This window comes from Chaetomium globosum, genomic scaffold (assembly GCF_000143365.1).
Source record: "Chaetomium globosum CBS 148.51 scaffold_1 genomic scaffold, whole genome shotgun sequence".
Taxonomy (NCBI): Eukaryota; Fungi; Ascomycota; class Sordariomycetes; order Sordariales; family Chaetomiaceae; genus Chaetomium; species Chaetomium globosum.
Window position 1 is genome coordinate 3,349,452 of NT_165976.1, and position 27,765 is coordinate 3,377,216.

General features: G+C 55.7%; 10 protein-coding genes and 1 non-coding gene across 11 annotated transcripts; 7 read left to right on the top strand and 4 right to left on the bottom strand.

The window, feature by feature from the left end:
- Positions 1-2,266: 2,266 nt before the first annotated feature.
- Positions 2,267-4,073, bottom strand: CHGG_01078 (uncharacterized protein; the record flags this gene model as incomplete). The annotated part of the gene is made up of 2 exons (XM_001220298.1): positions 2,267-2,304; positions 2,717-4,073. 2 exons carry the CDS (start codon positions 4,071-4,073, stop codon positions 2,267-2,269), a joined length of 1,395 nt encoding a protein of 464 aa, XP_001220299.1.
- A 741-nt stretch (positions 4,074-4,814) lies between these two features.
- CHGG_01079 (uncharacterized protein) lies at positions 4,815-5,939 on the top strand (the record flags this gene model as incomplete). The annotated part of the gene is made up of 2 exons (XM_001220299.1): positions 4,815-4,906; positions 5,120-5,939. The coding sequence occupies 2 exons, from the start codon at positions 4,815-4,817 to the stop codon at positions 5,937-5,939; spliced, it is 912 nt and encodes a 303-aa protein (XP_001220300.1).
- A 927-nt stretch (positions 5,940-6,866) lies between these two features.
- CHGG_01080 (uncharacterized protein) lies at positions 6,867-9,331 on the top strand (the record flags this gene model as incomplete). The annotated part of the gene is made up of 3 exons (XM_001220300.1): positions 6,867-7,325; positions 7,383-8,993; positions 9,047-9,331. 3 exons carry the CDS (start codon positions 6,867-6,869, stop codon positions 9,329-9,331), a joined length of 2,355 nt encoding a protein of 784 aa, XP_001220301.1.
- Positions 9,332-10,018: 687 nt separating this feature from the next.
- CHGG_01081 (uncharacterized protein) lies at positions 10,019-11,751 on the top strand (the record flags this gene model as incomplete). Its single annotated transcript, XM_001220301.1, has 5 exons — positions 10,019-10,201; positions 10,296-11,141; positions 11,204-11,329; positions 11,397-11,633; positions 11,704-11,751. 5 exons carry the CDS (start codon positions 10,019-10,021, stop codon positions 11,749-11,751), a joined length of 1,440 nt encoding a protein of 479 aa, XP_001220302.1.
- A 619-nt stretch (positions 11,752-12,370) lies between these two features.
- CHGG_01082 (uncharacterized protein) lies at positions 12,371-14,035 on the bottom strand (the record flags this gene model as incomplete). Its single annotated transcript, XM_001220302.1, has 4 exons — positions 12,371-12,794; positions 12,883-13,294; positions 13,356-13,770; positions 14,030-14,035. The coding sequence occupies 4 exons, from the start codon at positions 14,033-14,035 to the stop codon at positions 12,371-12,373; spliced, it is 1,257 nt and encodes a 418-aa protein (XP_001220303.1).
- A 1,337-nt stretch (positions 14,036-15,372) lies between these two features.
- Positions 15,373-16,520, bottom strand: CHGG_01083 (uncharacterized protein; the record flags this gene model as incomplete). Its single annotated transcript, XM_001220303.1, has 3 exons — positions 15,373-15,400; positions 15,451-16,071; positions 16,126-16,520. The coding sequence occupies 3 exons, from the start codon at positions 16,518-16,520 to the stop codon at positions 15,373-15,375; spliced, it is 1,044 nt and encodes a 347-aa protein (XP_001220304.1).
- A 691-nt stretch (positions 16,521-17,211) lies between these two features.
- On the top strand, positions 17,212-18,803 carry CHGG_01084 (uncharacterized protein; the record flags this gene model as incomplete). Its single annotated transcript, XM_001220304.1, has 3 exons — positions 17,212-17,561; positions 17,614-18,465; positions 18,521-18,803. The coding sequence occupies 3 exons, from the start codon at positions 17,212-17,214 to the stop codon at positions 18,801-18,803; spliced, it is 1,485 nt and encodes a 494-aa protein (XP_001220305.1).
- Positions 18,804-19,053: 250 nt separating this feature from the next.
- On the top strand, positions 19,054-19,127 carry CHGG_11136. Its single transcript has one exon. It is a non-coding gene; the product is annotated as a tRNA-Val (tRNA).
- Positions 19,128-21,013: 1,886 nt separating this feature from the next.
- Positions 21,014-22,280, top strand: CHGG_01085 (uncharacterized protein; the record flags this gene model as incomplete). Its single annotated transcript, XM_001220305.1, has 3 exons — positions 21,014-21,018; positions 21,219-21,831; positions 21,894-22,280. The coding sequence occupies 3 exons, from the start codon at positions 21,014-21,016 to the stop codon at positions 22,278-22,280; spliced, it is 1,005 nt and encodes a 334-aa protein (XP_001220306.1).
- Positions 22,281-23,072: 792 nt separating this feature from the next.
- Positions 23,073-23,759, bottom strand: CHGG_01086 (uncharacterized protein; the record flags this gene model as incomplete). The annotated part of the gene is made up of 2 exons (XM_001220306.1): positions 23,073-23,340; positions 23,614-23,759. 2 exons carry the CDS (start codon positions 23,757-23,759, stop codon positions 23,073-23,075), a joined length of 414 nt encoding a protein of 137 aa, XP_001220307.1.
- A 2,373-nt stretch (positions 23,760-26,132) lies between these two features.
- On the top strand, positions 26,133-26,877 carry CHGG_01087 (uncharacterized protein; the record flags this gene model as incomplete). The annotated part of the gene is made up of 3 exons (XM_001220307.1): positions 26,133-26,135; positions 26,216-26,330; positions 26,393-26,877. The coding sequence occupies 3 exons, from the start codon at positions 26,133-26,135 to the stop codon at positions 26,875-26,877; spliced, it is 603 nt and encodes a 200-aa protein (XP_001220308.1).
- Between the last annotated feature and the right edge of the window lie 888 nt (positions 26,878-27,765).

The following is a 27,765-nucleotide window of genomic DNA, read 5'->3' on the forward strand; positions in this document are numbered from 1 at the left end:
GTATGAAACTCACCCTTGAGAGAAAAGAAACCAGGAGAAAAAATGACCAGGAGGAAAAAACACTACCCCCAGAAAAAAGGAGGCAAACACACACAGAACCAACAATTTTACATTCCGTCTCCTCTCATCTCCACAACTCCCATCAAAACACGCAACCACCCCATCCCACCACCCCCTTGGCACTCTCCCCCCCCATTCCCCCCTCCCAAAATCAACAACCACCACCTCCCCGCGACACGCCACGTACACGCACCCGCCCTCGCTCTCCCCTTCGACATCCACCCCGGCCTCGCACAACTCGAACTCGAGGTCGATGAAACCCTTGGACGCGTGAGATAGAAAGCTTCCGTGACGGCGGGGCTGTCTTTGTTATTGTCGTCGTTGTCGTTGTCGTTGTCAATGTTGTTGTTGATGTCGTCGTTGTTCTTGTTGTTGTTGTTGGGCATGGTGGTGCGGATGAGGTCGCGGTGGATCGTTTTAGGGGTAGACTTCCGTCATCCTCGTCTGGTGGTTGGGCGGTGGGCTTCTTCAAGTTAGGAAATGCCGAACCGAAAGCAGTAGTTGCAATGGATAACCTCCGGGCGAGGCTTTGCCAGAATTTCCGTAGGGATTGTTGGATTTCCTGCATCCTGTTGGTCTTGGTGGCCTGGGCGCCGTTTCCGGAATCTTCCACCAATGTCACCGAGCTTGCTGGCGTGGGTGGACATATTGGCAGAGGAAACACGGTGCTCTCGTTTTTATTTCTGGTCAGCACCAATTTTGGAGTATCATTCTTCATCACGTCGCTAATGATGCCCCCTATCTCGGTCTCCAAAGCCTTGTTGAGTCGGGTTTGGACGGCGCTGAGAGTGGGAACGGGTGGAAGCCGCCAGCTGGGATAGACGTTGCCGTGAGTCCTGGGGATATGGAACTTCCCATGGAGTTGGACAAATCGGTTACAAAGGTAACAAGCATCTTTGCTGGAACAAATAACGCGCGGCATCTTGGCAACAGGATGAAGTTCGTAGTGGCACACGATTTGTACCTCGGCATGAACACGCGAATCCTGAAGGATGTTACCGACGGTCGAGAGAAAATTCGAGTTGCCCAAGTTCAAGCCCTGGAGCTTGGAGGCAATGCTCCTGACACTATGAGCAAGCGAAGCCCCATTGGCACACCGGGAAAGACAATCATTGAGATGGCGGGCCGGCGATGCTTTCAAGTTCGTTGCAAATAATTGGTCTTTGAGAGAGACGAGCGTAACTTCTGTCTTCCGGAAGAGACCCAAATCCTTGGCTATTCGGAGCAGATATAAGGCACATTCTCGGTATTGGGCAAGTTTCGACAGTCGGTCGATGAAGCATTTCCGCAGGGTCGGGTCTAGCTCAGCCGGACTAACACCCTCGAAAAGTTTGCCAAAGTCGGTGTCCTTGTTGAGCTTATGGGCGGCGCAAAGAACGTTCTTGATATGTCCCACGACTTCTTCCTTTGGGCAGGCTTCAAGTTTTGTCAAACAGCCTAGCAGGTTTTGGCCGTCCTTCGTAAACCTTTCGATGTTCGCTCCCGCCCCTCTGCAGTTGCGGTTGTCGCGGGCATTATCCAGGATCTTTTGGAGGGAAATGCCTAGGAAGGCCCTGTCCCTTTTGGCATACGTTGCGTCAGGTCTGTTGGATTTGGTTTGGGAGAAAATGCTGTGTTTGCACATATTGGCGATACTATCCAGAATTCGATTTTCCGAGAGGGGATCCGCTTCTATTAAGTGGACGGCCGTTAAGGACGGCTCTTTGGGAGGAGGAGGGGAGGGTACACACCGTCGTTTGTCGAAGAGAGGTGGCGGAGGACATCTACAAGCCCATCCTTAATGTATGTCAAGGTCTCGCTCCCGCACGTCGCATGTTTCTTATTGATGGCAACGACTATTCGGAGCCCCTTCTTGCCGGCCAGTTCCTCGACACAAGTGGCCACGACATGGTGCGGGTTGTCTGATACGCCACAGAGGAATGCTAAAGTGCTGGTCAAGCTGACCTCACGTTCAAACGAGAGGAGCCGGCCGGTATCTTTACGGGTTGCCCAGTGTGGCAAGGCGTTGGTCTGAGGGGCAGTGGGAGCTGGACGCAGGAATGAAAGAAGAGCAAGATTCTCGGCGAAGGATAGAAATTGCCGGCGTCCCATTTTCGACAACATCGCTAACTTATCGCCTTGGCTCACCGGAGCAAGTCCAAGGTGGGAGAGAAAGAAGGACGAGACGCAAGCCTCAAGGTCACCAGAAGTGCGGATATCGAGGCCATTAGCAGTTGTCTCTCAACCAAAAGCATTGCTTCTGCTCTGTCCTGTGAGTTTGATTCCCAATGAAGGGGTCAGATTCATCTGCATGATTGCGCACTCTAGGTTGGTACCCGCGATGGGGGAGGTTTCCTATTCGCAGGGCTGTGAGCGAGGCGCGTCAATGCATGGCAAACACCGAGGCCCACGAAGGTTGCGTGACCTTCGGACCCTTGCCCGTGCGGTTTTCCGGCCAGTTGGGTCGTGTGAATGCGTTTGCTAGAATCGGGCTGCTCAACCTAGAAATGTGCAAGTCGGTAGGCGATATTCTATGACGTGTCAGGAAATCAACTTCACCCGTTGAGGCCGTTAAAACGATCCAACCCGCTTGCCAACCACAAGCAACTTTTTGGCAATTGGCTCGGTCACTTGCTTTGTGGCCACCATCAAGTACCGGGTAAAAGAAAACACTTACTATCCAGAGTCCAGTATCTCCTTTTTACTCCTTCCCACTCGCCCTTGCCAGCCTCGGCAAGGTGCGACATGTCGACGTCAATTACGTTCCAATCCACATCTAGGCCAGCGTCTGTTAGGTGCAACTCGGCTACCTTGGTGTAAACGTCATAGCAGATCAAGCGGTCCGCGCCGAGGCCGTTGAAGAAGCCAAATCTGCCTTCGCCATCTAGCAGGCCTGGGATAAAGTCGGTAAAGAATTTGCGCAGCTGAGAGTAGTCTTCGCCAAAGGTGTCGAAGTAGATGGCGTCGTATATCTGCCCTTCCCCGATAAGCCGTTGGCACACTTCTTGCCATTTCCCTGTTTGCACCTTGAAAGCACCCGGGGCTGGGCCGCTTTCTTCCCAGGCGGAGCCAAACTTGGAACCGGAGCTAGAGATGTGTTCCAAAACCTCGGGATGGGCCTCAATAATGTGATGCGTGGAAGGCTTCGTCTCGGCAAACATGGTGTCGATAATGCCCATGCCAAATCCGATATTGAGAATCCGCTTCCCTGGCTCCTTGTTTGGTAACAAAGCGTCAACGCTCTGGCGCATGATATCGGTCTCCCAAGCCATCATGACACCGTTGCCGTCGTCGTCGACCAGTTTGCCGTCCGAGTATGTCAGCTTCGATCGTAAATATGCCTCGGAAGTGACGTCGGCCTCTATATCGTCGTTGGGAGGCTGAAACCGAGGTTCCTCTTCTTCCTTGCTTTCCTCCTCCTCATCTTCTTCCTCGCCCTCCACCTTATTCTGCCCACTAGGCTTGACATTAACCAGCGCAGGGGCGTCTTCTCCGTCCTCGCCCACGACCACCATCTCCCCATCGTCAACATCCATATCGATGACCTCAATATCCTCCCCCTCTTCCCCATCCATACTCTCCAGCTCCTCATACCCTTCCATCACGCCAAACAACATCTCAGCCCGCACACCAGCCTCCACACACAAGTTATACAACTCCTTGCGCCCTAGCCGATATGCCACGCAGCCGGGGGTCTCGTTCCGATCGTCGACATCGTTCCAAATCCCGCCCCACAGCAGCAGCTCGTAGACGACTTTCTTGGCGGCCTCTAGGTCGGCGGGGTCGTCACCTTCGTTGTTGTCGTCGCCGTCGCCGTTCTCTTCCGACGGCGCGGGACCGCACGACCGGATGGCGGCGTGAAGCGGGGTCTCGCCCGTGATGGGGTCCTGCACGCTCGCCTTGCCGGGGGTGTCGAGGAGTTTCTTGACGGCGGCGAGGTCGTGGGCCCAGGCGGCCGTCAGCACGCGCTGGTTGTCGGGCGGACAGGAGGGGGAGATGCGGGAGGATATGGTGTCGTGGTCGGGGTCGGACATTGTGGGTTTTTTTTTTTTTTTTTTTGAGGTTTTTAGGGATGGTACCTATGATAAAAGGTTGGTTGTAGATATCTGAACCGCTTCTTTAATTCTTGGTAGTGGGGAGTAATTGTAATGATGAAATAATAGGCGGACAGTCACGGCAGATCGGATTTGCATGTGCCCCTCCATGTGCCCCTCCATCTGCCCCTCACCGCCGGATATACCCCTGCAGCAGAGTTGACTACCTATTGCGAGAGTACTTGAAAGAGAATCTGACGATAGGATATGAGGTGTCTACCGTCGCCAGAGATGAGACCCGACCGATTAAGGAAGTTCACGAAACCAAGGCACACGGCTACCAAGGGGGCGGGAGATAAAGCCCACTTCGCTCGCAAAAAAAACATCAAAACAAAGCGACAAAGACAAAGCGATAAACCTAACTATAAACAGATTGGACCATTCAAAGTCAAACGAAAGATTCCAGACACTAACTACGAACTGTCACTACCACGATCAATGCAGGTCTACAATAAACACCGCACCGAAAACAAATCTCGAGACAACGAGGCGTTACATACAAGACTTATTTGGCCGACCACCCTGACACCCAGCCTTTTCCTCTGCCTCTCCTCGCCATGGGCCAGGAACAAACCTCCCTGAGGCTTTCGCAAGCTGAACTCCCGCCAACCCAGAAGAGCGAGTTTCAGCAAATCCGCCGTCACGAAAACGACAGCTAGACAGTGACGACGACGCCCAACCATGGGTAAAACGGGCAAAACGACGGACGACGCGACCACCCTCGGCGCCAGCACGATTGACACGGAAGAACTTGGCCCTGTTCGACAAGATGGGTAAGAAGAAGACCTCGGACCCTACGGACGACTCGTCCACGACGAAGACCACGTCGACAATTTCGTCTAGATTTGCTATCAAGACCCGAAATAATGGAATCCTCGACCTGTCATCCTCCAAGCCACCTACGAATCTCAAGACCTCCGTAGATGACAAGCCAAATCCCGTGGCACCGTTTCCCCAACAGAATCAGTCTATAACCGCTATGTCAGAAACGTCCAGGGAGCCGGTAACGAAGCAACCGTAATCGACTACATGGGCGGACCGATGAAGAAGGATCATTCTGAGGGCTACCGCCAAGCCTTCAACCGAGCATTCACGAATCTTCCAGGAGATCTCGGGTTCAACAATGGCCTGTCTGCCCCACAGCCTGACTTCGTCGAGGGACTAGAGGCAGAAGAATACCGGCCGCTCCCCGTAGACGACCGAACCCCAGGAACTGCCGTCTTTAGAGACGAGCCCCGCTCCATCACCCTGCCACAAATAGCTGGAGAGTGGGAGGGTCCCGCGGGAGACACGAGAGAAGCGAGAATGCAGAGCGCCTACAACGGAGCCGCGATGGTTCACGCAAGAAACCAAGCTCTCGCCTACATGGGAAAAGCTGACCCCGCTGGTCACGCAGAAGTCTCAACATTTACCACAGATGGCGACAGCCTCAACCTCTTCGCACATTACGCTGCCGAAACGGAGGACGGTATGCTCGAATACCACCAATATCCTATCTCGTCAATAAACCTCACCCACACTTATCAAGGTCACAAGGACGGACGAAAAAGTTTCAGGAACGCGCAGGACCACGCCAGAGAGCAATCATACGCTCTGAGGGACCAGTTGAAGGAACACTACAAACAGCAACGTCGCGGTACCCTCCGTCCGACCGACGAAACGGTACCACCATTGCCCATACTAGATGTCGAGTCTTGGGCTAGAGCCCAAACCTACGCAAATGAAGACGGGTACGAAGTCGTCGAACCCCAAGCTGTCTACCAGCTTACGCTGCCTACCTCGTCCACACATAAGCACAGCAGCTAGTCTGGTAAGAAGTGATTTTAGTGGACGATGCAGTCCCCAGAGTTCGTGGCTTGCCTTGGCAGACGGGTCGGTGAGCAATGATCCGAACTGATGACCAAACAGATCCCAACCACCCGTCATTGAAATCGGACAATCTTTCAATTGCGACTCTTGGATCGTGCACATATATCCATCATCAATTGTAGTGTTAGAGTTAATCAGAAAAGACAATGCCTTAAGGTACCTCCGGTTATCAAACCAAGTAATGCTGCGGAGGACGAAGTACACAGTACTTTTGTTTGCTTGAAGAAACTCCGTCTCGGATGGCTCCGATCTTCAAAACTGCGACCACTCAAACCCATGGCTCTTGCTGCGTGCATGCCTTGGCTTCGGAGGCTCCAGCAAGACAAGGGTCCGCCAGCCCCACCGAATGCTACAGGAAAGAGCCTAGATCGCAATTCGCCAATCGTAGAGCTTGTCTGTCCACGTGCTCACTTTGCCAGCGCCGCTACAAAGACTCGCTGTGCCCGCGGCAATGTATGGAGGTTGGGTTTTGTACGAATACAGCGTCACGGGTGAAGATTGAAGCTGTCGTTTTCTCTATGTCGGAGCTTCTGTCGTCTGGCAGTAACACTCAATTAGCCATTAGGTACCTAGAAACGAGGCATTGACCTCGAGCAGGTGATCCGAAGACGGCAAGTGGAGCTTCAGCAAAACACAAAAGAAACGGAGCTCCAATTTCAAGGATCAAGCTCGAGACAGACGAGGCTTGGCTAGCAGTGGCGACCTCTGGGCCCTCGGCTTTGCTACAATTGACCGCTCGAGCTGTTGCCCCGCCACCCCATGCTGCTGATCGTTCACGACCTCAAGTCTCGTTCCCAACATCTGCACTCGCCACGCAACCGTATCCGCGATCCCACCTGGCGAGCTCCCCCCGGCGTCGTCGTCATGAAGTTTGGCGAGCAGCTCCGCTCGAGCGTTATCCGCGAATATCAATGGTATTACATCGACTACGATGGCCTCAAGGCCGACCTCAAGCAGCCTAGCGGGCCCATCCAGCCCGTTGCCGACGACGGCGCGAAATCTGGGAAGTCGCAGCGGCGCGAGTGGACCGAGGAGGATGAGAGCCGCTTCGTGAGCAAGCTTGAGTCCGAACTCGACAAGGTCCATTCCAAGCAGCAGGTCAAGGCCATGGAAATCTCGCGCCGCATCACCGTCAGCGAGCGCGAGGTGCGCGATGTCGTTAACCGCCTTAACGAGCGCGGCCTCGGCCAGGACGGGCCCAGCGAAGAAGAGTTCATGCTCCTCGAGGAGGACTTGAGCGATATTATCGCCGACGTCCACGACCTCGCCAAGTTTGTGCAGCTCAATTACACTGGGTTCTACAAGATTATCAAGAAACACGATGTGAGCATCATTGGACCATACCGGACATCGGAGGAAACAGCACTGACAACGCGATAGAAAATGACCGGATGGCATCTAAGACCCGTCTTCGACACCCGACTCAAGGCGAAACCATTTTACAAGGAGAACTACGACGCGTCGGTGGTAAAGCTCTCGAAGCTCTACGATCTGGTGCGGACGAGAGGAAACCCTGTCAAGGGCGACAGCGCTGCCGGCGGAAGCCAGGCCAGCTTTGTCCGGCACACGACGAAATACTGGGTGCATCCCGACAACGTGACGGAGCTCAAGCTCATTATCCTTAAGCATCTGCCGGTCCTCGTTTTCAATGCGAGCAAGGAGTTCGAGGCACAGGACTCGGCTATTACATCCATTTACTACGACAACCCGGACACTTGGGAGCTCTACGAAGGGCGGCTTAAAAAGACAGAAGGCGCCGAGGCTATCCGGCTACGCTGGTACGGCGGTATGCAGAACGAAACCATTTTCGTCGAGCGCAAGACACACCGAGAAGATTGGACGGGCGAGAAGTCTGTGAAAGCCCGCTTCTCGGTCAAGGAGAAGAATGTGAACGCCTACCTGCGAGGCGAGCTCCTCCCGGCGGCCATCTTTGAGAAGGCGCGGAAGGAGGGCAAGAAGTCTGAGAAGGCTATTGCCGAGGATGAGAGGCTGGCCCGTGAGATCCAGTGGTCTGTCCTCAAGAAGGGTTACAAGCCGGTGTGCCGGTCCTTCTATCACCGCACGGCGTTCCAGCTTCCCGCCGACGCGCGCGTCCGCATCTCGCTCGATACCGAACTCACGATGGTCCGCGAGGACAATCTCGACGGGGTGACAAGATCAGGAAACAACTGGCGGCGCACAGACATTGGCATCGACTACCCATTCTCCCAGCTCCCGCCCGGAGACGTCGTCCGGTTCCCTTACGCCATTCTCGAAGTCAAGCTGCAGACACAGCTCGGACAGGAACCGCCGGAGTGGGTCCGGCAGCTGATCTCCAGCCACCTTGTTGAGGCGGTCCCCAAGTTTTCCAAGTTCATTCACGGCGTAGCCTGTCTCTTCCCTGAGAGGATAGACCTACTACCGTTCTGGATGCCGCAGATGGACGTCGACATCCGCAAGCCGGTGACGCACGACTTCGGCATCAAAAGACTCGAGCACTCGGCCACGACGTCGATATCGGATGATGAAGAGGAGGAAGATGACGACTACGACTCGGACGACGAGCAGCGGCCTGTAACTTCGGGCGCCCAAGCTGGCGAATCCAGCGCCGCAGCCGCGAGGAACGGCCGGGCGCCGGTTCTGTCCGCCGATGTCGAAGACCAGACGGTCGACCGGCCGACGGGCGAGGATACCTACCTCTACGACTCGGACGACGAGGATGACGAGGACAGACTCGAGGAGGCGCGCAGGGTGGGTGGCTGGACGTACGTCCAGACGCGCATCTCGACGTCGGCCAACGCTGCGGCGCGCGGCACGTGGTGGCTGCTCAAATCGCTGGTGCCGCGGCCGCGGGCGACTGAGGTCCCCCGCAACGCACGGCTCGAGTCGCTTCTTGGGACGGGCGAGATCCAGCAGAGGAGGTTCAAGGCGCCCAAGGGCAAGAAGATATACGTCCCCGTGCGCGTCGAACCCAAGGTCTACTTCGCGGCCGAGAGGACCTTTCTAGGATGGGTAAGCCGATATCCCCTTCCCGCCATGACTTACCGAATAGCTAACCCTCGCAGCTCGAATACTCCATCTACATCGGCACCATCGCCGTGACGTTGCTCAATTTCAGCACCGAGCACGGCAACAGAGCGTCCTTCGTCGCCGCCAGCGCGTTCACGCTGCTCGCCCTCCTCTCGCTGTGCTATTCGGTCGTCATCTACCTGTACCGCAGCAGCGCCATCCGCACGCGCAGGGTGGCTCAGTATTACGACAAGGTCGGCCCGAGTATTTTGTGCGCTGCCCTGTTTGCAGCGGTTGCGCTGAACTTTGCGTTTGAGGGGAAGAGTCGGGAGTTCTGGTAGGGTAGTGAGTGTATCGTGGGTTTTGGGTTTGAAGGTGTTTGAGTTTCGGAAAGTTCTGATGGCGCAAGTCTGCTTTGGGGGACCTGTCCGTGGTGTTGTCGAACAAGCATAGGGAGCGAGGGGATTCAGGAGTATCTGTGCATGGTTACCGGTAAACTATATTATCTACCTACTGTAGCAACAACGGGCATCATCAACACTCCTAAGGGTTCTGGGCCTAATAGTCGCCGAGAAGTGACCGGCCCACGAGGAACACGGGGGCTTCCTCGGTGAACTCCACTCCCGCTGGATCCGCCATCCGATGTGAGTTGAAACCAGACTGCTGAATAATTGCCCAATGAAACGCAAGATAATTTTTTTTTAGAAAAGCAACCCCTTCTTGACTAGTCCGCGATGCCGTGATCCGGGCCTCCACTCGGCGTTCTAGCCGTCGGGGAGGCTTGAGCTGGAGGTGCCCGAGAGGGTCTCGATGCGACATCGGACGTCCTTTTTAAACACCTTGATGTCCACATTTTGACCATTCGCAGTATTGACCATTTTGAGCGAGGCTGCCGGCTTACTCTCTGCCTGTGTCGAGGAACCATTCCTTTAGTATTCTTCTTACCTTTCTCTCTTTACACACGCCCTTCTTTCCCGGCAGCATCAACCAACAAGGACGAAAACGAAAAGAGAGAGAAGATATTGAAAATGCCCGTCAAACAAATCAACACTGAATTGGGCCACTCCCTCCCCCCGGAAGCCCCTCACAACATCACCTTCCACATCCCTGGCTGGGACACGGCCAAGGCCCTCCGGCGCGGCGACACCGAGCTGCTCGGCAAGCTAACCTCCATCTACCCGCGCTTCGGGCCATGGGGTAAGGTGCGCGAGGTGAGTACATCCACACACACACACACCCACACCCAACCTAACCCTCACCACCTCAACACAACAAACAAAACACATACTAACCCCCCCTTCCCAGCTCACCACCGCCCTCCATCCCCACCTCCACCTCCCCCCCACGCACGCCCTCATCCTCTTCCCCCACCCGGACACCATCCCCGCCGCCGCCCGCTACGCCGCCTCCCACCACCGCACCAACCCGGCCCACCGCATCCCGCCCTCCCAACTCCTCTTCCGCGCCCTCGACATCCCCCTCACCCTGCCCCTCGCCTCCGAACCAGAACCAGAGACACACGACACAACCCACCACGGCGCCGTCGTGCGCCTGTACGCCGTCGCCTACCCCGTGGCCAACGCCCCCGGCGCCGTGGGCGTGTGGCAGACGTATGGCACGGGCATCTCGTCACGGCTGGCCGAGGGGCTGTTGCCGGCGGTGGGGGAGGGCAGGGTGAGGGTGGTGGAGTGGGAGGGGGATGGGGAGCGGTGGGGGGACGTGCCGGGGTTGGAGACGACGGGGGGAAAGGGAGAGGGGGGGTTGCCGATGGGGGAGGGGCATGTTGGGTTGAGGAGGCGGATTGCGCAGTTGGTGGGTGGTGGCGGGGTGGTGGGCGAGGGGGATGTCTGGCTGTATCCGACGGGGATGGCGGCGATTTATCGGCTACATTTGGCGTTGGTGGAGGCGAGGGAGGGGGGGACGGTGGTGGTGCTGGGGTCGGTGTTTCATAATACGTATCATCTGTTTCTTGAGAATGAGGGTGGGATGAAGCATTTCGGGCAGTGTGATGCCGACAGCGGGGTGATGGAGGCGCTGGAGGCGTGGTTGGAGGGGGAGAAGGTTGCCGGGAGGAAGGTTGGGTATATTTTCGCCGAGTTTCCGAGCAACCCGATCTTGGTGAGCCTGGATTTGCGGCGGCTGAGGCAGATTGTGAGTGATAACGCGGGAACTACCCCTTTCTCGCCCTCTAGCCACCACTAACCGACCTACAGGTCGACAAATACGGCGTCCCCGTCGTGATAGATGACACGATCGGGTCCTTCTGCAACATTGACGTCTCATCCGTCGCCGACGTGATTATGACCTCCACCACCAAGTCCCTCAGCGGCTACGCCAACGTACGCTCCCCCACCCCCTCTCCCCCATTCCCACCCCTTAAACTAACCCTCCACCCCCCATCAACAGGTAATGGGCGGCGCGATCACGCTCCCGCCCACCTCCCCCCACTACCACCCCCTCAAAGCCCAGCTCACCAGCCACTTCCGCAACGAATACTTCCACGCCGACGCGGCCAAGCTCCTCTCCAACTCGCACGACTACTTCCCGCGCTCCGCCATCCTCAACCGCAACGCCATGACACTCGCCAGCTTCCTGCACCAGCACTCGACCGCCACCCAGCCCGCCACGGCCGCGATCACCGCGGTGCTCTACCCGCCCTTCACCAACACCCACGCCCACTACACGGCCATGATGCGCCCACCATCCACAACAGAAGGGGAAGGGGAAGGCAAAGGCTTCACGCCGGGCTACGGCTGCCTGATGGGGATCGAGTTCACGTCGCTGCGGGTCGCGCGGGCGTTCTACGACCACCTGTCGGTGTACCACGGGCCGCACCTGGGGGCGCACCAGACGCTGGCGTTCCCGTTCAACGACGCCATCTGGGGCACGGACCCGGAGGCGGCGGCGTATCTGCGGACGTTTGGGGCCAAGGCGGAGCAGGTGCGGGTGAGCGTGGGGCTGGAGGCGGAGGAGGAGTTGGTGGATACGTTTCGGGCGGCGCTGGTGGTTGCGGAGAGGGTGAGGAGGGAGGAGGAGGAGGAGGAGGAGGAGGAGGAGGAAACGAAGGGGAATTAAAGGGGTGTGTTTATGAGTGACGTTAGCATAGCATCGCATCGCATCACAGAGCATTGCCAACCAATCAGGATAGCATCCTTGTACGCTTCAATCGATTGTATCATGGCCGTTAGCTATCAAGATCGTTGATATCCGGTCAGAGTAACCTGTGCCCAAACCCTCGCTAAGCGGCCCGAAGTCTCCCCAGTCGTGCTATGCAGGTGCAGAGATGGTAGCCATTGCTCGCGGCGGTATCCCAAGCTAGTTCGCCAATGCACTCAAACGCATGCTGGCATGTACCATGGCGCCCAGAAATACCCAAGTGTCTACTTGAAGTTCTCAGGGTGGAGAATGCCGTGCATGTTGCCTTCCCTAACGCGCTGCAGAGTCAGCGCAGCAATCAGCGCGGCACCCACACCACTGCCGTCCTCAGCAGCCAGGATCTCGATGGGATCTTCGTCCGTGGGGTTGCTCTTCTCGGGCCAGTCCAGGATCTCGCGCAGTGCCTGAGCGCCGCGGGCCTTGAAGTGCGGGTACTTGTTGAACACGGAGCCGTCGGCACCCACGTGGCAAGAGGCGTACTCCTTCTTGATGCTGATGGCCGCCACACCACACGCCGACAGGCGAGCCGCGCGCGTGCCGATCAGCTCCGAGGTACGGCGGATAAGCTCCAGCTCTGGGAGGTTCGGGCTGATGTTTAGCTTGCTCTGGAAGAGATCAAGCGTTTCCGAGAGGTTCTCAAAGGGATCCCTGTACCGAGTTAGCAAGCGAACCGATATTAGAGCATCGATCAACGTACTCTTCGATCGACGACAGGAAGGATGAGTCTAGGGAGTACGGCTTCCGGAGCTTGGAGATATCCTGGCCGGCGAATATGTTGACCTCCTTCTTGTCGTGCAGGTCGACCATAATCAGGCGGAAGATTTCACCCAGGTAAAGACCCGCGATCATCTTCTCGAACGCCTGCTGGCCAGGGCGAGGAGAATCCTTGTCGATGGCGATATCATAGGGCGTGCGAGGCAGCACCTTATGCTCGTTGTCAAAGGCACCCCACTCGCAGTTGATGGCCATAGGGGTCTCGGGCGGCAGGTTTAGGTGGGCCAGCTTAGGGATAGAACCGCAGTTCTCAATGTAGGCAGCGTTACAACCCGTGCCAAAGATGCAACCGATTCTCATCTTAGGGTCGGTGTACGCCGAGGCAATGAGTGTACCCGTTGTGTCGTTGATGAGGGCGGTCAGCTTGATAGGTACTCCCTAAAAAGGGATGGGTTAGCGCATACTCGCACGATGCCCATTGCCTGTGCCAGCCACTCACCCTCTGCGCAAGGGCAGCTTCGAACATGGGCACCACATTGTGGCCCTCGACACCGTCGATGTCAAAGCCCTTGGTCCAGCGCTGGAGAATGCCCTCATCGATGTAGTTCTGGGTGGCAGGGTAGGAAAAGGTGAAGCCAAGCGGAAGCTTGTCCAGCTTGGACGCATCGCCGTGGTGTGTCTCGATGAACTGCTGCAGGCAGTCGGCAATGTACTCCCAGAGCTCCTCAGACTCGCCCGTCTTCAGCTCATCCGGCATACGGTACTTCGATTGGATAATATCAAACTCGGATTTCTGCTCCGTAAGGGTGACTTGGCAGACGCGCAGGTTGGTGCCCCCCATATCCAGGGCCAGGTAGCTTCCGGTTTCATAGCCGGTCGGTTGCGACATGACCCATGTTGGGTTCATAGGCTGGTTCGGTCAGTCTTAGTCGCCTTGTGAGCCTAGCACCATTCACTCACGATACTACCCCCCTCAACCGTCAGGCCTATTGCCAAGTTAGTATTTTGTTGGTCGGCTGGTCGCTAATAAACCCGGACTCACCTTTGGCGAGTTCATTGACAAAGTGGCTGGTAATCTCCTTGAGCTTGACCTTGTCGATAGTAAGGAGCTCCTCAAGGTGCTTGATCTCATTGATGAGATCCTTGGGCGCATCGGCAAGTGTGCCTACAGCCATGGTTAGTCAAGGGTGGGTCGCTGGGCACACAGTGCCTTGCCCTCTCGAATGGTCGGGTGGTTGTGACTGAGAGAGTAATAGGGACGTCTCGGCAAGGATAAAAGAGGGCGGTCGTGGCCTAGGTTGTGATTGTGATTGCGGTGGTGGTCGGGATAAAGTAGGTTCCTTAGCCTTCGAGATGTTGCCATTCCGATAGCCTTAGGTTCCCATATTCTGTCCTCACGCGGCCGGAACAAGAGGGCAAAGGGGAGATATAAGTAGTAAAATAGGTATGTAGGTCGAAACGTTGGGAGATAATGCCAAGGGTCGGGTGGAGAAGAGGAACATCGGACGGGGTGCAGAGAAACACTGCGAAAGGGGAATGTGATGTCACAGAGCACTTCGATACCAAGGTTCTCGTCGAGGGCTGCTGTGGATTCCGACTTTCCCTTGTGCCTTGCTCTCTCAAGTTTCACGCGTCCCCGGTCAGGAGAGGAACAGGAAAGGGGGACCAACTGGAAATGATTTTGGTCTTTGTGATCTTGTGAATTTTTCCAGGGTAAGTGTAGGACAAATGGCAAGAGCTACCATCACACCCAAGACTCCAAGGCGAAGTGCACATGGGTTATGTGTACCGCGACACCGAAGGAGGGGTCAGGCCGCAATAAGCGAAACTGGAATGGTTCAGGTTTCACATACCGGTACCCTTCCTAGAGGGAGGTGGTTTCGGTCCGAGGCCGACCATGTTGGGCTATGACAGTTGGTTGTTGCTGGTTTTGTTGTTGTTGTTGCCGCTATCGATATCGGTGTATTTTGTTGTGCGGTGTTTGTTTGTTGGGAGCTCGCTGTTTATCGATCTCTGTTTCACTCCATCAGCCACCCAACTGAAACACGGTGCTGACTGAGACCGATTAGGCCGTTCAAACTATTCTATCAATCCAACAAGTGCAGGGATTCTCCTCACCTTCTTGCACAGCACAGAACGCAAAGGCCGAAGTAGGAGCAGTTCCTTGAACGGTTACCCCGCACCCACCCCAACAACAGCTTTGAGCTTGATGGAGAGCTCAAGCTCTTATACGAATTATTCACGGGGTTAGGGTTAAACGTGTAGTTGATTACCACGAGCCCCTGAACACAACGCCCTGTTGTTGACAACCTCATAGTCATATCTATAGAAAGCTACTGCAGAATAATATGGGTACTTTGTACGCTGTTTGCTTCCCGCTGTCATCAATTCCAACTTATTTGGTGCTTTCTGATTCCCTCCTTCTTTAGAGCAACAGTGACATCACAAAAGGCGTCGTATCCATGGACCATGGGATCAATGACCAGGACGTTTAGCTCATACTCGTTGTGGATCATGTCTTCCACACGGGGGGCGAGTACCTCACTGGGTTTGGTTAGGTCTGCTCAGGCTAGTAGGTATCTCGACTCACTCTTCTGGCGGCACGGGCATCATGATGACACCCGGTTTTGCAATGTCAGCGATGATCTCGGTCGTTGGAATGGTTGGCTCAATGGCGATGACCACGCTCCCGTTCTCCACCTGGAGCCAGGCCCTCGGGTCGTCGAGAACGGTGATACCTAGCTCACCCAGGACCTGTTTGTCGATCGAAGTGTAAGCCGGATCCTGGGCGAAGCACTGGACCTCCACCCCAAGAGTTTTCTTGATATAATCCCGCACCTCTAGCATCAGCGCATGCTGTGAGGTGCTCCGCTGGTGCATTTCCTGGTCCTTCAGCCGCGTAATGGTACCACATCCAAATGCAACGACGTTTTTGATGTTATGAATGATACCGGTCGATCCAAGAAGCCATCGAAGGTGACTGAACGGAACGGTTCTTTTCCAGAAAGCCAGGTCCCGGTAAAACCGCTCCCGAACCTCGTCGTGGTTGAGCATGAGCCAAGGAACGATCAGCTCACCGGTCTTGACATCGCGTATTTCTGTTTCCTGGACAATGTCGATGGGCAAATAGGCTCGTCCAAGACCCCCCGGCTCGCTGCTGTCAGTTGACATGAGTTGAAACAGGCCGCGGTAGTCAAGACGGGGCTTGGCGCTGTTGTGACTGTTGGTTTAATATGACTCGGTTGGGATGCGATTAAAAACCTACGTTACGATTTTGCAACCTGGCCAAAACAATTTGCTCCCTTTGCTGACATCTTGTCCAACCCTGAAGCAGAAATGGACCGGCGTGCCATCGAGACCCACGAGCGACACTGTGTGTTCCGAGTTGGCATCTTCCAAGTAGCGGTCGAGTTGATCGGCGGCATCTCGGAAAGCCTCCTTAGTGAAAAGGGGGGTCCCGCCGTTGTACAGGCGCAGGAGGATAGACACGGTGTCTTCCGCGGTTTCTTCCGCAGTTTCTAGGAAAACATGAAATTGCTGGAGAGTAGGTGGCGGCGTCACGGCCCGAGGGACAGCATCATCGTCGCTCAGTTCAGATAACTGGAGTTCAATGGCCTCGTCCTCGTCAAATGGTGACAAATCCCGTAAGATGCCATCCATCTTGAGGAGCTTCGGCGCAGGTGATCAGTTTATAGGCGATAGCAGAAAGGAAAAAAGGTAAAAGCCCAGGGCTAAGGCATCACTCGATGCAGTGATTCGAGCGCATCTGTAGTCGGCACTTGCCTGTTGAAACTTGGGGCGAGACGGGTCGTATAGATAATTGCCCGTCGAGGGCCATGGAAGGCGCATTGGAGAAAGCTTGCTTTCTGCTCTATTGTGGTGCTTTTCGTTTTCCAGTGTTTCGTCTTTCTTTCTTTCTTTCTTTTCTTTTTTTTTTTTCTCTCACCACTTCGTCACCAACAATGTCTTGGTAGCGTTGAGACATGGACTTCAAGTCCCAGACAACACCAGAGTTGGGGAACTCTATTTCTTCGATCATTGAATCTCATGTTTTGTTCGTTGAGGTTGCCGAGAGGAAAGGACTTCGATGTGAATTGGCCAATCAACCCCTGGAATTACCTGGGCTGGCCCCACCAATTCAAGCCGACAGGGGTGTTTCGGCAACGTAAGCTTTTCGAGGCTGGCAAGCTGCTGTTGCTGGAAGGCCACGATTAATGGTCCAGAACTCAAAGACAGAAGGGTGCATCATCGGCTACACCCTTGCTTTCTGCTGTCCAACCTCTCCTTCTGCAACTTGTCAATTGGCCGGGCGCGTGAGGTTCATGAGCCTCTTGCCGTCGGCATTTCCAAGATGAAGACGTCAGCGGTCTTCTCTGCCTTGTTGTCTTTGCTATCGTTGGCTTCGGCCGCGAGCGCGGACAGCAAGAGCAGCTCCACCAGCACCACCCTCCCGGCCACCTTCAAGCCTCCCCAGGTTTTCAAGAACGCCAATCTCGTCCACGTTATTTCCGTCGAGAAGAACTATGTGAAGGAGAACATCAACGTGCTCGTACAGAACATCGACAAGGCGGCCCAAGATGAATACTTTGTACCATTCACGGCCGACCAGTTGTCCCGGCTCGGAGGGGTGGAGGTGAAGGATCGCAAGGACAGCAACGCTGGGCCATTCGTCGCCGAGGCTGTCGAGTTTGATCAGGAAAGGTGAGAGGAGGTTTCCCGAGGATTTTCGGCCTCGGAGGCTAACTACCCGCAGTGACATCCAGTACCTCCGCATTCGCCTTCCGAAGCCCCTTGCGCCCGGCGCGCAACAGACCCTCGGGATCAGCTACTACCTCCTCAAGGCGTACAAGCCCCTCCCCGCTTCCATCAAGCAGGAGGAGCCGCAATTTCTCTCGTTCTCCTTCTCGGCCTACTGCCCCTCCGCCTACACGACGACCAAGCAAAAGACCGAAGTCAAGTTCCCGTCGAGCACCATCCCCGACTACACCAAGATCCCGGGGAGCGGCGAAATCAGCGAGTTCCCGCAGGTGCAGGGATCCAAGCTCACGTACGGCCCCTTTGACGAGAAGCCCACGGGCGCGACCCAGCCTGTTAGCGTGAGGTTCGAGTTCAACAAACCCGTGACGCACGTCTCGCACCTCGAGCGCGATATTGAGGTCAGCCATTGGGGCGGCAACGTCGCCTTTGAGGAGCGTTACACGCTGTATCACCGCGGCGCCAACCTGTCGTCGCTGTTCAACCGCGTCAAGTGGCAACAATCGCAGTACTACCAGCCCAACACCTTCGCGCTCAAGGAATTGAAGTTCCCCCTGCGCGTGGGTAGCGCCGATCCGTACTACACCGACGTTATCGGCAACGTGTCGACCTCCAGGTTCAGGAGCAACAAGCGCGAGGCCCTACTCGAGGTCAAGCCGCGGTACCCCGTCTTTGGCGGGTGGAAATACCCGTTTACCATCGGCTGGAACTCGGATGCCAAGAACTTCCTGAGGCAGACGGCCGCTGGGGGGTTCGTGCTTAACGTCCCCTTCCTCGAGGGCCCCAGGCAGCCCGAGGGCGTCGAGTACGAGCAAGTGCAGGTCCGGGTTATCCTTCCCGAAGGCGCCGAGTATGTCCCCCTACCCAACATCACCTTCTTACAAAATTACTGACTCTGTGGTTAGGAATGTGAAATATCACACCTCCGTCCCGTCCCAATCCATCAGCCAAGTTAGCGTCGAGCTTCACCGGACATTCCTCGACACCCTTGGTCGGACTGCCCTCGTAATCAAGGGACGCAACTTGGTGGACGACTTTAGGGACCGCGAGCTGGTCATCACATATGACTACCCGCTCGTGGCGGCCCTGCGCAAGCCACTGATTATCTTTGGCAGTGCCGTTACTGTGTTTGTTGGCGCGTGGCTGGTGGGGAATCTGGAGTTGAAGTTTGACACGAGGAAGAAATAGAGGGTGTGGGCCGGGTTATTAGAAAATGGTCGGTTTTTTCTTGGTTCTGTGTACTGTGTAAGTATTCCGTCTGTCATCTAGTGGCTAGAAAGGAGCAGCGACAGTGTGTGTGGTTTCTCTGGTTTTTTCTCTGGTTGTATCCTGAAAAGGGGTTGTGATCTCTATGTGCATGTTGTGATCTCTATGTGCATGCGTTGCCTGACCCGGTGTTCATCAAGCGAGCTAGTAATGCCGGGATCCAACAAGCACAGGTCCGATGGTGTAGTTGGTTATCACGTCAGTCTAACACACTGAAGGTCTCCAGTTCGAGCCTGGATCGGATCAAGCATCATTGGATGGAACGGTTAAATACCAGTCCATCCTATTTTTGTGTTTGTGAATTGGTGGTGTGGAGATGCCAATATCGTGGAGTCAGGGGTAAAGCCCACAAGCTTTTTGGCGTCCTAACTTTTTTGTACTTTAACGAAAAAAATGAGCTTGAAAGCAAGAAGTTTGGGAAAGGGTAAGAAATAAGAACCCGAGCAAAGAAACCAAATCTACGAGATAAAAAAAAATGTAGATGGGGTAAAGATTGTTTAGATTTCAGGGTGGTCTTGGTGTTTTCGTTGCTAGAGTCGGGACATGGTCAACATCTACTTCGTACTGGCATAACTTTGGAGTTCGACTCTTTTTGCCCAGCCGCGAGAGTGATTTCTCCAACACGGGTCTGCAAGGTGACGTTATCCACGAGACTCTGCAAAACAACCTAACTTCCATTACTACCAAGCATCGTCATCGAACCTGTGAGTTTGTCTTGGCTGCCAGACTAATGCCATTTGAGATGCACTTGCATATTCAGGGTCTTGCACACCATCCCACTTGCGTCAGGCCAGGACCCTGTTTTTGGTTTCGTAAGGATTGAAACTGTATATGTAGAGGTCGAGATAGTTCCGAGTTTAATTCTTTGGTCAACTCCCAGTGAACCAACATCAGACCTAAAGATTCTCGAGAGTGGCCATTCAACATACCTTGACTTGGCTCAACACAACCACTTCAGTTAGTCACACTTCAAACCACTTGCTCAGCCAAAAAAAAAAAAAAAAGACACCCTCTCACTTCTCCAACTAAGAGAGGAATAAAACAAAAGACAATCAAAATGTGCTTCGGGGCGGGACCCGTAGAAAAATACTACTACCACGAGGAGATTATTCCTGTGCGGCCTCGTTACCACCACCACCATCATCATTGCCACCACGACTCACCTCGGTCAAGCTACTCTAGCCACCGCAGGCACTACTCGCCAGGCCCGAGGACGAGTGTGACGAGCTTCAGGAGGACGAGCACGCCCGTTGTTTATAGCAGGCGGGGATATTGACATAGCTGAAAGGACGGCAAGAGGGAGGGAGGGCATGAGGAGTTTGTGATGATATTGGGTTATTGGCGGGAGTCACAGGATACATCTTAGACAGCACAGGCTTCCGCTTGGATTAAGGGAGGTTGATATTTAGGAAACCTTGGATATTTGCGGGCGGCATTAACGTATGGGCTGAGGACCGAGAAGGCGAAGCATATATAAGGTACGATGTTATGGTTGGGGGGGTGACATTTCCTACTGCGTAGGCCAAATAATAACATCTATTTCAATTCTGAAGAGAGCTCGACTCACATGGGATGAGAATGGGAGAAGGGATGACACGCAAATGCGGTGGGGCAGGGGTCATGAACCATGACGTCACAAGCTAATGGTGTCGTCCCATGACCAAAGAGAGCTCTCCTCCAATTCAAGACGAACAGTCGAACTTGATGAAAGACATTACGTCGGTTTGGAGAACTTGCCGCCGGATTTGGGGGCTTTAGGAGAACTAAGGAAAAATACAGATTATCATCTAACATAGGTAGACGGGATTCTTATGGCCATAATAATTCGTCTTCAGTCATCAACATAACAGCAAGATCCATATCACTCAAGTCTCAGTTTGGCTTGAAAACAGTATCAACAACTATACAAGTGTGACTGATTAACCAACTAAACTCCAAGCTTAGAGCACCTAACGCTTGTGAGAACCAAATCATCCTGGCATCTGGCCCTGGAGCACCTGCCTCACCCTCTGGACCATATCCATACACCAAAGTGAGGGAAGGAGCAGCAAACAACCCTCCGTGTTGGACCTGCCTAACAGAGGTGATTCTCGAAACCTTAACAAAACACCCTCTATACCCAAATCATCAAGATGTTGTAAGTCACCAAGTCCTAAACAACACTACCCAACCCACTCTCAACACGAGCCTGCCATGTCACGCCGAAGCACCGACAGCACCCGCTTCTCCCTCTCAGCCCAGTGGTCAGTGGCAGCAAAACCACCAACCTCACCCCCCTCCCCAACCCCCCTCCACACCCTAACTAACCACCACCCCCCCCTTTGTTTCTCACCACAGGAACCGCGCCCTCTCCATCCGCTCCTCCAACCGCTCCTCCAACGGCACCACCTCCACAACAACATCCTCCGGCACCACCACCACCACGGCCTCCTCCTCCCACCGCAAGCCCTTCTCCTTCCACTCGCTGCGCGGCGCCTCCCAGCCCGCCCTCTCCAAGCGCCTCTACCGCCTGATCAAGTCGGCCAACACGCTGGTGTCGGCGCACGAGACGGCCGCGCGCGAGCGCCTGTCCATCGCCACCCAGCTGTCCGAGTGGGGCGAGCAGACGCCCGCGGCGTACACTGTCGCGGGTGGGAGTGGTGGGGGCGGGAGTGGGAATGATGCGGCGGTGTCGGATGTGAGCGACAAGATCGGGGTGTTGTTGTCGGAGCTGGGTGAGCAGGAGGAGGCCTATGCGGCACGGCTGGATGAGAGCCGTGCGGTGTTGAAGGTGGTGCGGAATACGGAGAAGAGCGTGCAGCCGAGTCGGGATGGGAAGAGGAAGGTGGCGGAGGAGATTCAGAGGCTAAAGATTAAGGAGCCGCAGAGTGCGAGGCTGGTGACGTTGGAGCAGGAGCTGGTGAGGGCCGAGGCGGAGAATTTGGTGGCGGAGGCGCAGTTGGGGAATGTGGTACGTCTTTTGTTTCGTTCACTTTTACATCATTATCAGTGATGCTGTACTGATGGAAACAGACCAGGCAGAAACTCAAGGAGGCGTACACCGTCGACTTCCTCGCCACGATCGAGCGCGCCGAGAAGCAAGCCATCCTTGCGAGGCACGGGTTGCGGTTGTTGCAGCTGCTGGATGACACACCCGTGGTACCAGGAGATGTGCGACCTCCATATGCGCATGCCTCACAAACGAGGCAAATTCTGAACGACGCCGAAGATGACTTGCGGGAGTGGCGGTTAGATGCTGGATTTATGGGTGACGATAAGACCGTCGTCATGGATGGGAGCGAGCCGTCAACACAGAGAGCTGAGGAGACGGGGAAGCAGAAGGAGAAGCCGAAGCAAAAAGAGGCTGAAAAGGGACACGTTCCTGGCACAAGTGGCGACGGATTGGGTGACAAGTACTGAGGGTGATGGGCAGGCAGGGGTTGGAATCGTGTTCGATCATTATACCTAACTTCGGAGGTTATCCGCGGTGGCATGCGAGTTTGTGCTTTGACAGACAGAAACATGATTGGAAACCAGACATACGCCCCCCAAATGTGAACACTAGACCCAACCAACTCATAAGCCATAACCCTCATCTCTACATCATCAAACACTCGCCGTAACCCTCCTCACGTTCTTCCTCGGCCCCTCGCCGCTAATCATGACCGCCCCCTCCATCTCCAACGTCCTCATCACCTCAGCAAAATCGCTCGGCTCAACCGGCACGCCAGCCCCCTCGGCCAGCCTCCGCGCCACCTCCGAATACCTCACCGCCTGCCCGCCCGCCGTCAACTCGTCCAACAACCGGACCACGGCGTCCTTCATATCCGACTTGCGCTTGCGCTCCGCGGCGCTCGTGCCCTCGGTCAGCAGGCTCATGTCGATGCGGCCCTGGGAGTCGGTGGCGGCGGTTTTGAGCGCGGAGCGGATCAGGCGGACGGCCTCCTTGACGTCGTCGGCCGTGACCGTCTCGGACAGGCGCATCTTGGCGTGCGCCTCGGCCAGCCGGATCATGGACTCGAGCTGTCGCGTCGTCGCTGTGATGCGCTTCTCGGCCGCCCGCACGTCCTGCCCCAGCTTGCGCATCTCCACGTAGGCGTCGGTCAGCTCGCGGCCCGCTTCCGGAGAGATCTTGGGCTGGATCTTGGCGCGCGCGTAGGAGATGTATGAGGTGAGGAATTCGATGGGCTGGAAGGGGGGGGGGGCGGAAAGTTAGTACTGGGTTTGTGGGGGAGAAGAAAGGAGGGGGTTCGGCTTACCAAGGACGTCCTTGTCGCTCTGTGCTGACTCGGGCTTGTCCTCGAGATACATGGAGAGCAGATGGCGCGCCAACCGTTGGTCGGCCTTTTCGTCGACCCGGTCGAGGATGAGGTAAACCAGGTCGAAACGAGAGAGCAAAGTAGGGGGAAGGTCGATGTTCTGCGGCACTGACATGTCCGGGTTGTAACGACTGCCGATCGGGTTGGCCGAGGCCAAAATGCTTGTGCGGGCGTTGAGCGTCGTGATGATGCCGGCCTTGGCCACTGACACAGTCTGCTGCTCCATCACCTCGTGGAGGACCGACCGCGTGGATTCGTTCATCTTGTCGAACTCATCGATGCAGCACACGCCTCCGTCGGACAATACGAGCGCACCAGATTCGAGGACCAGCTGGCGCGTCTCGGGGTCGCGGGTCACATAGGCGGTAAGACCGACAGCCGAGGAGCCCTTGCCGCTGGTGTAGACGCCTCGGGGGGCGATCCTGTGCACGTACGACAGAATTTGCGACTTTGAGGTTGATGGGTCACCGCAGAGCAGGACGTTGATGTCCCCACGGTACTTGGGGCTCGCCCCCTTCTCAAAGGTCTTGTTGGTTCCACCAAACATCTGCAGAAGAATGCCCTTTTTGACGTCGTCCATTTCGTAGATCGATGGGGCGAGCGAGCGAGAGAGCAAATCATAGATATCCGGGCGGGCCGCCGTCGCCCTGATCTTCTCCTCCTCCTCGGGTGAAACTTTCTTGACCTCGTCGAGACTCTGGCCACTGACGTGGGCTTCCTCCTCCTCAGCCAAGTCAAGAGTGGTCGGGTCCGCACCCATCCGCTTCTTGTCGACCTTTTGCACATGCACCACATCGACGTAGGTCTTGTGTACGCTCTTGACCGTCCGCATGCGCGGGTTGACGCGCACCGGCGTAACCTTGTAAATACCCGTGAGTTCGACCCGGTCACCAGCCTTGCAGAAGTCGACCAGCTCGTTGTAGACGCACACAGACACCGAATGGGGTGTTAATCCCAAGGGGACGGCATCTGGGGTTTCCTGCAGCTTAATTACCTATTGTCCTCGAACAGCAACGGTTATGGATGATTTGCATCGAGTTCTTCTGCTTGCAACGGGCACGCGGGCATTCGGTGGGCTCGCGGATCTTGCCGCGGTCCAGCTCGACCGAGACGGAATGTCCGCAGACACCGCACTTGAAGAAAGCCGCCTTCATGTCGGGGATGACAGGCGTCGCGCGAATGACAAGACCCTTGATGGAGATAAGTTTGTCCATGTCTGAGGGGTTGAGCTCTCGCAGGTTGATGGACTTGTCAGTGCCCCAGGGGCGAACCAGGTACTGCTGCTTGATGACTTGGTCCTCGAGCGTCATCTGCTCTCGTTGAGCAGGTCGGGGTGTCGACGGCTCCTCGGCTCGATCGGAGCTGGGGAAAGCAATCTCGGAGCTCTGGGAGGCATGGGGCACATTAAGGGCTGCCGTGCTGTGCGAGGCAGCTCTCTGGCTTGCCATTTCCGCCTGCGCAAGCTCGATCATGCAGTCGTGGACGCACTGATCCATGACGGGGATGATTTCGGTCGGGTAGGCCTGGCACTGATGCCACAGTTTCGTCGTCCGTGGGTAGGCCTTGAGGTCGCGGAGGTCCAAGTACAGCTTGTTGGTACCCAGCAACAGCATATTTTCCATGGCTTCCCAGTAGGGCTTCGAATCAGCCTCAGGTTCCCCATTGGTGTCGGCCTCGGTGGCGCCGTCTGCCCACATGCGGTACTTTCTTGTGAAGTTTTTGAGAAAGTCCCTGAATGAGGCGAACGAGTCCTCGAGCGAAACGGTTGTACCCCAGACGAGACTTTGGCTGGGGCCACCAAGAGCGTCGGCTTCCGAGGTTTGAGGGTTGTTATTCGCAAATGAGGCGGCATCAGAACCGTCCTGGACAACACGCCCAGAGTCGTCTAGGATAATGCGACGCGGTATCTGGGGCGTCCGGGCAACATCCGAGTTGATGTCACCCCGGTAGGATCTCCCATTGTTCGTTCGCTGTGAGCTCACAAAGAGCGCGCTGCTGTCGCTGCGGAGATCGGATTGCTGGGTGAGCTGGTGGCCAGGGCTGGAGCTGGGGTCATAACGGATCGGCGATGAGTCTGCGCGGTTAGCTAGGCGAAGCTTAACAATATGGCACTGGGAGATGTCTCACCTCCAATGAGGCCACGGCTTGCGCGGGGAGTCCTGTCACCGGCGCTTTGTGTCTCTGTCTGCTGGCGCAAGGGCGAGCTGGGTGCATTGTTGTTGACGGTGCTCTGGCTGTCGGTCATCTGGCGAAGGGGAGAGGAGGCCCTGTTGGCGCCGGGGGCAGGCGACGAAGATTGATAAAACAGCGGACTCGAAGCCAACTGCGAGGACCTTGTCTGCCGAGGGGTCCTCTCAGCTGCATTGGAAGGGCCAGCCGCGGGGCTGCTTCGTTGCTGCGAACTGCGGCTTGCCCGGTTGGGCGTCGCAGAGCTGCGTGTTGACCTTTTTGAAGGCGACGACATCTTTGCTGCCACGTTTTCCGGTTACGGGATCAGAACGCCGGTGACGATGAGTGTAGAAAAACGCGGGGTGAGGGTGTTAACGACAGGGGAAGTGGAAAGTGGGACGCTGAGTTGGGCTGGATAACTAGCGGGCAAGTCAACGCAAGGGAAAAACGGAGACACGCGAAAGTTCGCGTTGACCCAACCACTTTACGCGTCGCCAGGGGCACTGGGCGCAGGCCATTAAAACCCCCCTGTAAGAGACGGACCTGGAATTGTGGGGCAGTTCAAGGAGCCAAAGGTCAAGCCACATCACAGCGACAAGAACAGAACCCCACAACTCCAGAACGCCGCAAAGCACCAGCCAAACGACGACAGCAGCACATCCCACCCCACGATAACCCGCGCTGCCCACTTGCGCACCCCTCAAACCCGAGCAAACCGTGTCAACGAATATTTGGACGGAGCCGGGTAACCATTAAAAAATACCGCCATACATGTCGGCAGGAAATGGTCGCTGTATAAGCGTCAACAGCTATCCGTATGGACACTCGCGACCCAGTCACCAGTTGCGACTAAGCTTCCTGGCATAGCCTGCGATCAAAGCTGACACCGGCCAGTCATCCTTTCTAGCGAGGACGGGTCGCGGATATTTCACAAAGTACTACACCCCGCCGCACCAGGCGGTAACGAACCCAGCAGGAGCCGGTACGAGACCCAATGACGAGGAAATTCGTTCAAAAGACCAAATCGAGTATTGACTTGCGCAGCCCCCGCCAGCTCCTCGCAGAACCCCTACCCCGACAAGACCTCCCAGACCCGGTTCGAGAAGGGGCTTCTCCAAAAGACGGCCAAGCAGACCGGCGACATCCTGCTCTACGACAACCGCATCGTGCTATACAAGATGGAGTCGGACGTGGCCCTGTACGTGGTTGGTAGCCTTGGCGACAACGAGATCCTGCTGTATAATGTGCTGCTGGCCCTGCGTGATAGCCTGCATCTGCTGTTCAAGCAGTCAGTCGACAAGCGCACCATCATCGAGAACTACGACCTGGTGTCGCTGGCTGTGGACGAGATCTGCGACGACGGCGTGGTGCTCGAGACGGACCCGACTATTATCGTGCAGCGGTGCAGCAAGGCGCCATCGCAGGACGTCAACCTCAGCCGGATTGACCCCTTCAGCGAGCAGGGCGTCAACAACCTGGCGCAACTAGGCAAGGCGAAGCTGACGGACTGGCTGAGGCAGGGGTTGTAGGGGGATGGGAACGGGAACGGGGTTATGATATGAGTCTAGAATATTTTATGAAAATGGTTGGGCGAGTTGCGCATCATCGGGTAGCAAAACTGCTGAGTGGAAAAATGCTTCCTGGGAGACGTCTAATGCGTCTATCTAAGACCTAATTTCCGACGCCGCCTTCCGGAGCCTGTTCATGACCGCCGCCGCGATATCGTCGCCGTCACTGACCCCTTCCACGAAAATGACATCCGCTCCAAGCCTATCCAACTCCCTCAACGCCGCAAACAACCCATGCGCAACCCCCTTGACATCCCCCCCAAGATCCACATCCAACAATCTTCCCCGCTCACTCTCATCCTCACCCAAAAGCACCCCCTCCTTAACCACCAACCCCGTTCCTCCGTCTCCCCCTCCCCATCTACAAATCGCCCGCTTCCCCCAACCTCGCAATTACGCCAACCCCCCCGCAACCAGACCACCCCTCCAGTCCTAAATCACCCCAACCGTCTTCCCCAACACGCTCATTTAGCATCTCCGGATCACGCGTAGGGGCAAGAGGCAGGCCATTATACTGACAGTACAGCGATTTCTCAGTTTTCAAAGCTAGAGGTGTTTGACAGACTAGAACTCGCAACATGATGAGAGGATTTGCCCAGGGTAGGTGCGGAAAAGGGGGCGGTATTCCGAGATATTAAAATATTTAATGCAAGACAGTAACAAGAAAGCCCGTGACTGGACCAGATATAAAACAAGATTAATATAGTTGTGCTGGGTCGGGGAAGAGGAGAGAGGCATACCACTATCATACCGCGTCATTGTAGCAGTCGCTACGGAATATCATCCGCAGGTAATTCAGCCCTCTTTAGTCTTCCCGACCCGGTCGGAAAACACATTCAACACCGACCT